This window comes from Hippocampus comes, unplaced genomic scaffold, assembly GCF_001891065.2.
Source record: "Hippocampus comes isolate QL1 unplaced genomic scaffold, H_comes_QL1_v1.1 scaffold93, whole genome shotgun sequence".
Classification (NCBI taxonomy): domain Eukaryota; kingdom Metazoa; phylum Chordata; class Actinopteri; order Syngnathiformes; family Syngnathidae; genus Hippocampus; species Hippocampus comes.
In genome coordinates this window covers 1,072,846-1,083,487 of record NW_017805481.1, presented here as the reverse complement: position 1 = coordinate 1,083,487, position 10,642 = coordinate 1,072,846, and the positions used below count along the sequence as shown (strand labels likewise).

General features: G+C 42.1%; 1 protein-coding gene and 1 long non-coding RNA gene across 7 annotated transcripts; one reads left to right on the top strand and one right to left on the bottom strand.

The window, feature by feature from the left end:
* Positions 1 to 36: 36 nt before the first annotated feature.
* gper1 (G protein-coupled estrogen receptor 1) lies at positions 37 to 7,799 on the top strand. Of its 6 annotated transcripts, XM_019875815.1 has the most exons (3): positions 37 to 225; positions 1,592 to 1,704; positions 5,143 to 7,799. In XM_019875815.1, exon 3 carries the CDS (start codon positions 5,439 to 5,441, stop codon positions 6,462 to 6,464), a length of 1,026 nt encoding a protein of 341 aa, XP_019731374.1. In that variant the 5' UTR covers positions 37 to 225; positions 1,592 to 1,704; positions 5,143 to 5,438; the 3' UTR covers positions 6,465 to 7,799. The 6 variants fall into 6 exon arrangements, with proteins under 6 accessions (XP_019731374.1, XP_019731378.1, XP_019731376.1 ...); XM_019875819.1 differs by lacking the exon at positions 1,592 to 1,704 and having other exon boundaries at positions 5,148 to 7,799; XM_019875817.1 differs by lacking the exon at positions 1,592 to 1,704.
* On the bottom strand, positions 7,383 to 9,292 carry LOC109519354 (uncharacterized). Its single transcript, XR_002168932.1, has 2 exons — positions 7,547 to 9,292; positions 7,383 to 7,490 (listed from the first exon to the last, which is right to left on the bottom strand). It is a non-coding gene; the product is annotated as an uncharacterized LOC109519354 (long non-coding RNA).
* Positions 9,293 to 10,642: the final 1,350 nt, after the last annotated feature.

The following is a 10,642-nucleotide window of genomic DNA, read 5'->3' as shown; positions in this document are numbered from 1 at the left end:
AAGGTTACAATGACATTGCACACGTTAGACTTGTTTTTCTTGATGTTTTTCCCTCATTAAGAAGCTTCTTGCTGAGCTGAAAAGTAGCAGAGGTTCAGAAACATTGACCTAGTTGGAACATTTGGCCCCTTGGTTTCACATCTTTGGTTTGACCGGCAACTTGAGTTTACAAGAGTCACTTTGGATTCATTTACCAGAAGTCAAGATTCACAGTCTTCTATTAACGTAAGAACAATTTTGAGTCTTTAGCAAAAGTAAAGTATGTGTTTTCATTAACATCAAGACTAATTAGTCAATGAACTTAATCTAGGTCTTTTTTTTTCTTTTTTTTTTAACATCGATGATGATGTGGTTTACTGAGTCTAATATACATGTTTTTGCAAATGTCAAGGATCATTTATAGTTCGAAGCATCGGCATCTGTGTTTTTTTCTGAAACATCAATGATGATTTAAGTAATCAAGAAGTCAAGTTTATTCAGTATGGAAGCATGGAACTACCATTGTGGAGTAAACAAATAGTTTTGACTGGGCTCTTCGAAGGTCAGCAAAGTCGTTCAAACGTAGGCTAAATCCTAAAAGAGAATGTTTTGTTTTGGGTTTTTTTCCCCATAATGCCACTGGATATTGACTTGCTATGCGCAATTGTGTGCCCACAACCATTTCGCAGGTGGACAGGCCGAATCTCACCAACAATGAAAACTTAATAAACGTTTATAGAAATCCTGCTAAGATTGAACATTGTTTTCTGAATTCTTAAATTATCGTCAAAATCAAAGGTAATGAATAATTTTTTTTGGGGCATAATATCTGGGGGTTTTTTGGGCAGTTCCACCCTTTGGAATTGGGGTTGGGGGTGCTGTTTTTATGTTTTACTGTATGTTTGAACGACTTCCGTCCATTCGAAAGACATAGTCCAGTTAAAACTGTTCCCGCCACATTGTCACTTCCACTCTTCCGTATAATATTCCTTATTCACAGAAAAGTCTCAAAGGGCTTCACGAACGAACCCACAGCTGACAAATATTACTGAGGAAGAGGGGGGGGGGGGGGGGGGGGACACAATACAATCACATACCATTGAGGAACCATCTAGTGGTCAGTAATAGAATTACACCAGAATAGACGAGAATTATAATGACAGTTTGTAACTGTACAAAAACCGCCAAATAGCGGCACCACAAAACCTGAACCCATGATGGCGGTGGCTTTACTTTACATGTGTTTTCTTAAACATCTAAAATTATTTACAGTCCTTTCAGCTGTTGTGAAAACGCTACATAAATAAAGATGGAATCCTGCTCGACCTGCTTTCAAAAACATTTACAGTCCTGAATGAAAGTTGCGCGTTTTCAAAAACAAAGACTGAAAATTCTTGTGACGAGTTAATTTTAGTCTTGGATGCCAGATATTCTTTTGCACCACTCCCCGTTAAGAGAAGAAACCACAACCTTCCACCCCCTTGCGAATCTTCTTTTGTTGATTTTCCCTGTTGCTAAGGACACACAAAAAAATGCAGTTTTAACAGATCGGCTTTTTGTGTGTGTGGTTTGTGGCTCTTGGAGATGATGAGATGTCATCATTTGCTTCCAGATGTTAAAGTAGAGGCAGATGAGGCTGGTCGGACCGTGCCTCGCGTAGTCCTCCCACTCCCGTTACCACACAGCCTTGAACCCCACAACTTGCCATCAACTGTCACTTCAAAGGTTATTACTGTCAGATTAAACTCAATGGACAATTTATAAGGTACACCTGTGCGGTGTATCTTGATATTCAGTATAGCTGTGGCTATAGTTAAATAATTCAGAGTAGGTAAGAGTACACCAATCTATCCAAACAACTTGTTTATTTACTGTACATTTGACCCTCACTATGCGCAGGGGAAAATTCACATATAATTCATGCCCTTTGAAATGCAGTGAGAAAAACATAAAAACGATTAAACCCGACAAATTCTCTCAAAATGCTAATAAACATTCAATACCCCATGTATTGGAGGGAGTGGATATTTGGCGGGGGGTGAGCCCTCCCCCCCCCCCCCCCATTTTAGCATTCCAAAATTGAATCGAAAAAACATACACACGACACCACAATGACAATATTTTTTTAAGTATTTTTAGTCATTTTTGCAAAGAAATCACATGTCCAATTACGTGTTCACTGTGTGAGCTGTACAATTTTACGGGGGGAAATGGATAGTATGCTAACCAAATAGGGAAACCGTAACATACTCTGAATAATTTCTGGATACAATGTGGATATTCAAGTGTAGCTATGATTATTTGTTTTACTGTAATGTTTGTGCTCCAGTCAGCAAACACTATTTATGCGAGAGGGCCCTCTGGTGGATTTTAATGAGAAGTGCAGTCTTCAGTGTGCCTTGACTTCACTGACTTCATCAACAACAATTCACTTATCAAGCAACCTCAAACACAGTCCAGGCACCAAATTAGATATCGGCTCATACCGTTTTCACATGTGCCTGAAGGCTAATTAGATCACAGAAAGTCTTTCCTGTCGTTGCGCAGTATCCACCGTCATAGATGAAGGGCCCCTACTGTAACCTGACATAATTGAAAACAGGCCCTATTTTGTATTTACTGCATATCTGAATGTATGCCGATACCTGAAATTTGGTTGTGGATTTCTCACAATTTCGGCCATCTTCATCTGCTTTGTTTTCGGACAGCAGCAGGTGCTCTGACAATAATCACGCAGATGAAGATGATTTTATTGGTGTGTCTGGCCACGGTGATGTCAAGTGTCCCGAGTGTTGCCGAGTAAAAATAATTTGATTGCATTCTATTTTTATTAGCGTAATTCAGTCTGCCCAGGCGCAAAGAAAGGTTCTGCTCGCCCTCCACCTCTGTGAGGTAGGACGGTGTCGCGTTTCCCTACATATCAACGATGATTTAGCCTTCAATGAAACTCATTTACGGCATATGTATTTTCATAAACATCAAAGACATTTAGTCTCCCATGAATGTTTTGTTCTTTCATAAATATCAAAGTTCATCATCTTCCACTAAACTAGCTTCGTATAAGTTTCCGTAAACATGAACCAGTAGGAGTTATTTTAAAACCAGGACGTTTTCATATGATGGTGGAGTGGTCCACTCGCCCGATTTGTGTGCAGGCAGCGTGGTGGGATCTGTTCCTACTCAGTGACGGTGTGCATGGTTGTTTGTCTCTACTTTTGCCCTGCGACTGACTGGCAACCAGTTCAGGGTGTAGTGCGCCTGTCGCCCGAAATCAACTGATCGGCTCCAACATCGCACACAAGTCAGCCGAGTGTACCACTACACCATCAGCGACCCTTATAAAAGTGAATTATATTTGATTCTAATTGTATTATTCCGATTTAATCGGCATTAATGTTTCCAGGGGCAAAGATACTGTTCTGTATCTACCTGATTGATTCCGACAGGTGACCAATTATATTATATTATATTCACATGGTATTGAAATCCGTATGGACTGTAAATGTCATATCGAGGATGTACAGAAAAACTGGCAATGAGACTATACACTCATGAGGTCGTATCAGTAAATTCTATGCATAAAAAAAAAAAAATCTGAAAAAAATGCATCTTAATTTAAATAGTGATGTAGCTGTTTCAAATCAGTCAACGTGATCCGTTAAGAGGGAAATATAAGGGAAGATGAATCATCATGTCAAAAGTCCAAGTGACATCTTGTCCGGCCTGCCTCCTCCTCTCTCCGAAAAGGGGGTGGGGGGGGGGTGCATACACAGCAGGTGGTGCGACAGAGGATCACGGACATGGGATTTGTTAATCTCCACTTGTCTGACTACTTGCGCACAGGATAAGGAGAACCAAATTTTGGGGACAAGTAAGTGCAATTTTGGATCCATCATTCATATTTTTGGGGGTGTGGGGGGTTGTTGTCTTGGAGGAACTTTTAAAGACCCTTTGCATGGAAATTAGATCTGCAGTCATTTGAATGAAATGCAAAAAAAAAAATTATTCCGGCAACATTCGTTAGTTTTCAGCTCACTTTCCCGTCTAAATTTGTTTTCGCTGTTTGTTATTCTTTGTTGATAAGAGCGGCTATAGGAGAGCAGGTCTTATAATATGCTGATCATAACGTACTCATGTTAACTTTTGATGATGATTTTTTAAAATGTATTTAACATAAGAAAACTTTTAACAATTTGGCATAATTTTGAGGGTCTTTGCTGTCGGCCATTACATAATGAATTGTGCTTTTTATAACGTGTTGATCAGTGTTATGTGATATCTGTGTCCATGTATTGTAGTTTTTTGTCAGACACCACTGGATGAATGGGAGCTAGCGTAAGTGACTTAAAAAAAAAAAAATTCTCGTGCTTCTGTGTGACATTTGATTTGCATTTAAAACGCAATTAAAATCTTGCTGATCTTTTAAAATTTGGCACAGTATGGCGCAAAGCATCGTGTTAGCAATAAAAAGTGACCTTAGCAGTGATGATGCTCTTAAGTGTCTTCTTAATAAGGATACATTGTTACATTATTACACTACAGTTCGGCCTAAAGCATCATTTTAGCTCTTAAAAGTGATTTTTTTTTTTTTGTGCATGCGTAACAAGTCAATACTTTTAATAAGGGTGCATTAATTTTGCAGAGAGTTTCCTCTGGTACAGGGAAAAGCCTGCGGGCTGGGAATGTTTGTTAAAGGTCATGTTGGCCAAACAGATATCAGGATTTCTTTCTCTGGGGAGCATCTGAAAACCAAAGGCAGTTGACGTTAAAGTGCACAATTAAAAAAAAAAAAAAACAATGATGTAATTCTATATATCGGGCTATACAGTGTATTTAATAATCGTGGGATAGCCAGCCAAAACGTTTTTAGCTTGCCATATGGATGACGCGACAGCCAGAATTGGCCAAAAGGATTTTGAAGGCGGAATTTCAATGCATCTGCTTAAGCCCGCAGTTTGAATTTTAATGATGGCACTTATTTGTCTGCCATGTCGTGAGGACACAACAACAAAAAACAACAACAGATTTTTCAGAACAACTACTGAAATAAATCTTTGAGTCAAGACCTGAACTGAACTTAATCCAGTTTTTGTTTTGTCCCCCCCTTCGATAACACATTCCCATTTGTATTGAGTTTGTTCTAATCTTCCCTTCCCTCCTTAGCTCAGGTGTCACATCGCCGTCGTCTCCAGCCGAGGTCCGCTTAATAAAGATGGAGCGGCGGGGGGAAAGCGGCGACCAGTGACGCATCGAACCAATCGCAGGTGCGTTAAGGCCAAAAGGTGGCTTGGAAATGCTCCCGTGTTGCGTCTGGAGTCCGCCCCCCGCGACTGCCAATGGAGCTTGAAGCGTTGGCTTTCCTCCGTCGGCATCCATGATCGGGCCCGCCCGGCCGAAGGGCTCCAACCATGTAGCGGTGTCGGTGTCAGGTGATCCGAAACTTTCCCCCATCAGCCACTATGGAAGTGCAGACCACCTCCCTGGTGTTGATTTACGTGAACGTCACAGTCAACGCTTCCGATGAGTTCAACTCCACTGAGAGCTCGGAGAAGTCTTACACGATCGGTCTCTTCCTGTCCTGCCTGTACACCATCCTCCTCTTCCCCATTGGATTCATCGGCAACATCCTGATCCTGGTGGTCAACCTGAACCACCGCGAGAAGATGACCATCCCCGACCTTTACTTTGTCAACCTGGCGGTGGCCGACCTGATCCTGGTGGCCGACTCGCTCATCGAAGTGTTCAACCTTAACGAGAAGTACTACGACTACGCCGTGCTGTGCACCTTCATGTCGCTCTTCCTCCAGGTCAATATGTACAGCAGCATCTTCTTCCTCACGTGGATGAGCTTCGACCGCTACGTGGCGCTGGCCGGCTCGGTGGGCTGCAGCCCGCTGAGGACCATGCGCCACGCCAAGCTCAGCTGCGGCCTCATCTGGATGGCGTCCATCCTGGCCACGCTTCTGCCATTCACCATCGTGCAGACGCAGCACCGCGGCGAGCTCCACTTCTGCTTCGCCAACGTCTTCGAGATCCAGTGGCTGGAGGTGACCATCGGCTTCCTGGTGCCCTTCTCCGTCATCGGCCTGTGCTACTCCCTGATCGTCCGGGTCCTCATGCGGGCGCAGAAGCACCGCGGCTTGTGGCCGAGACGGCAGAAAGCGCTGCGCATGATCGTGGTCGTGGTGCTGGTCTTCTTCATCTGCTGGCTGCCCGAGAACGTCTTCATCAGCATCCAGCTGCTGCAGGGCACCGCCGACCCGACCCGCAGGACCACCGCCACGCTGTGGCACGACTACCCGCTGGCGGGGCACATCGTCAACCTGGCCGCCTTTTCCAACAGCTGTCTCAACCCCATCATCTACAGTTTTCTAGGGGAGACCTTCCGGGACAAGTTGAAGCTCTTTGTCAAACAGAAGGCCAGCTGGTCGGCCGTCGGTCTCCATTTGGGACCTTCGGTCAGGACTGATGTGTCGCAGGTATAAGGACAGAGTATGAAACAATACCTCCCACTTATGCCTCATGCATTCAGTAACCTGCTCACTGTATGAACACCCCCCCCCCCAAAAAAAAAACCAGGCTCTGTACATAATATTAATCCCATCCCCTCCATCACGTGGATTACGTTCAACATCACCCATGCGATCAATCCATTAAGAATCATTCCCTAAAATGTACAACAGCCGTTGCTTTCTGTAGGCATAAAAAGCAGGATTAAATAAGATTTGACATTCAGTAAAAATCCTTCCCATTTTCATTCTTCTTCTTTCAAATTTAATATGACACAAAATAGTGCCACCATCTAGTGACCAACAATGGAATTACATGCAGAATAGAGTCACAAGGTGCCCCCGAATGAATAAAATAAATAACTCTGCAAAATAGCAAAATCATGAACCCATGATGGAGGGAGGGATTACCGTGTTTTTACACCCGTCTAATCATTTTAGCATTCAGAGTAGCCACAAAGACTCATGCTTTTCTTTCGATGATTTCCTTGGCTGCAGCATGGTGGTCAGATGCTTAACACGTCAGTTCTGAGGTTCAAATCTGGGCCTCTGGCCTTCATGAATGGAGTTGGCATGTTCTTGCATTGGTTTTCTCCTGCTACAACAGCTTCCTCCCACATTCCAAAAACAAAATGAAAGACTATATAGTCCATCGGTTGTGAATGTGAGTGCGAATGCTTGTTTGTCTATAAATGCCCTGCGATTAGCTGGCGACCAGTCCTGGTTTTGCCTCGCTCGCTGCCTCTTGCATCTTGCATGATCTGCTTGGCTTAAGCACCTTTAACGCAGAATTGGGCGATATTGACCCGGCAATTTCCTGCCTGGTGAGGCAGGAATAGCAAATCTGTAATAATGAGACCTCCGCCAAGGCCAAAACTCAGTCGTGTTTTTTTTGTTTTACCCCATGGGTGTTGCCAGAATCTTTTTTTTTCCTTACATGATTTGCAATGCACTGTGGGCAAAACAAAATGGGGATTGGACCACATTGACCAAGCAATCGACCTTCTACAGAGGGAATAATCGGAGCCGTAAAAGTGGCAGGTCGACGCCCAAGTAACAGCCTCAAATCAGATGCCACCAAAGACCAAATCCCAAAAATGTCGGGCCCACTGTTCCGGCTCCGATGTGGCAATTTCGCCAGAGTTTTCGCTTGACGCCGGATGAACTCCATGACGCAACTGTCACGTTTATCCAAGTTGGGGGTTTTTCCATCGTCTCCTGTGGTTTTTCTTGTGGTGTTTTCCCATCATGTCACAAAGAAATATCTTGGATCCACACCAAATCTTTCCCTTGCCTAAACGCTGCAAAAAAAACAAAACGAAAAAAAAAAATTCAAAGAAATCCGCTGAGCATATTTCCCCCCCCTGCATAATCGCGCTTTTGATGTTGACCCACATGTTAGCCTAGCTGCCTCTCACTGTTCAAAGGGGAATCTGTCACATAAACAACACCATTTTATATGTTTTCATGTATCTTTCAAGTGCTTATAATCCATATGCATTTCGTCTCCAGTACAGCAATGCGGGGGTAGAGAAAGTATTTTCCGCGTGCTGCTAACAACCGGCTTCGATCTGATAACCGGGCAACCAAGCATTGACATTATCAAGACTCCTGTCGATAAATAAATAAATAAATGAATAAATAAATTCCCCAAATTGGCCAATTAATTTCTCACAGTATATCATTGATTATTTTATTTGATTGTGGATTGGGAAATTACGGTAATATGGTTTCAAATATTTTTATGAAATGATGGTCAATTAATTAAACAAGTAATACAATTTAAAAAGGAGAATGAATTATTCTTATTATCACAATCAACTTTTCATTTATTTATTTACTTACCTCATCAGAAATGACTTTGGCCTATCTGTCCACGTTAAAAACCAAATGTGGCACTTGGCGCTCAAGTTTGCCCACGTCTGATATCATGACAAGACCATTTGTACACAAACTGAAATAACGCATTGATGAATTCATGTGTAGAATGTTAGAAGGGCAATAATGAATTGCAATCGAGGGAATTGTTGTATGAAATGACAATATGTCACGCGACAGAACGGCTTCAGAGCTTTGCTAACAACATCCTCGACTCTTTTGTTTTATTTTGGGGAAATAAAGAAATCTTTTGCACTTTTTTGGGGGGTGCATTTTGGAGCATTATGATGTCTTAAAAAAAATAATCCTACATTGGACATTGCGACTGTTTATCGTGTACGGTAATAAATGAAAGCATTACCGGCCTGCGGACATGTTTGCATGACAAGCATCGTGAGATGAATGTTTGTGTACAAACCACAAAACTGTTGTTGCAGCTGTAAGCGGCCCAGAAGCCCTGGGAAAGGAACATAGAGGGATACTGTTTTGATTCAGTTTCATTAAGAGGGTTGGAGAAAAAAAAAAAAAAGATGACAGCGATTCTCCTGCTGTACGTTATGTCTGTGTCTTTATCTTTACAGAACAGGAAAGATATTTGACTCTCATTCCTGCGTAATGACTACTTAATTACACTTTGAAGTGGATTGAACCGCCTGGAGAAATGACAAAAAAGAGTGACCAAAAGAATGCTGTCATACTCGTTGGTAGCGCCGGCACATACTAATGATGCTTTGACAAGCTACGTGTTCAGCTGAGATTGTTGGGGAAGGTTAAAAAGTTCAGTCGGTGGTCAGTGATGTCACAGCGTCACATATAGCAATTTCAAATGACAAATGACCAAAATATATGTCAAGTCTGTATGACCGAGGACAGCAACTCAGCAGGCCCCGGGAGCACACCAGACCAGGTATCTTCGGCTCCATCCTGCCAATCCCGTACCGTTATTCGTGAATAATTTATTTATTAAAGCAATTTAAAAACAGATTGTCATTTATGATGCCCTCCGAGCAGTAGAATGCCGGGTAAAAGAAAGCAAAACAATGAGATGACAAACTGTACGGTGAGACGTAGTTACACAATACATTGCATCATAGCTCATGGGGGAAAAAAAAAAAATCAAAACAGCCATTAAAAAAAAAAAAAAAAAAAAAAAAAAATTGAGAAGAATATTCACCAAATGTGGGGTGGGGTTTTGGAATGAGCGGGTTAATGAAACTGCTGGAAGGGTGAGTGCGGGTGGTGGTATGCATGGTGAGCAGAAAGCAACGATAGAGTCGGGACTTAACATTTGATGGCTCTATTTTTGTCGACAGGTGTTCGACGTCAAAACTGGCACGTCTTTTCGTGCCGGGGGCAAGTCTAGTTTAGCATGTTTGAGAATTTGGTAGACCACGCTGTGTCTCGGTGGGCGTTCTGGTGGTGTTTTCGTGTGCGCGCTTGACAATTTGGTGACCAAAGTAGAGTCAAATTTAGACTAGTGCAACAGGATTTGTGTTAAATTTGATTGAGGCGCAGGCAGAATGAGCTCAGTTGGACGAGTGTGGTAGCTGTCAAAGTTGGTGAGTCACAAACCTTGTTCTGTCCTGATGAATTTCCCCCAAAAATATTATAAGATGAACAGCCACAGGAGGAGAATTTCATATATTCCGGGTGGTATAGTGTGGCTACTTTATGTAAATGCTTGGCCTTCTTCCTCAATAATTTGCATACAGAAAAAAAAGGGAAATTGCAAAAGGAAGACTTTTTTCCGTTTATGTCACAACAGTATTGAGACAATTTGTAATCTACGTGTTGGTGGTTGGGCAAGCCAAAGCAATTACAAGAGCCTTGTGGCGGTCTGATGCATAATTACAAGGCAGGGCACTTAGTGCACCTCAGCAGCTGAATAATGGATTCAAAGTATAATTGCATTTGTAAATTTAAATCCCTTATGAGGGGAAGGAAAAAAAATAGACTCATGGAAGGGGAAAATAAGCCAAGTAAACCGTCTAATGATGTCAAAGGTAATTTTATTATGTTTCAGGGGAGAAAATAAAAATCTACAAGTTGGTGTCCAGATGATGGCTGAATCCAACATCCTTTCATCTTTTAAGAAGAAAGTTTTAATTTTCCGGCAATAAGGTTCTACGACAAAAATATACTTTAGTGTGTGACTGGGATCCATATTTTACAGAATTGAAATGGAAATATGAATGAATCAAAAGACTTTTACTTATACAGCACATTTTATACAAAAGGCAACTCAATGTGGTTCACAGAAGCAAAGGATAAAATTG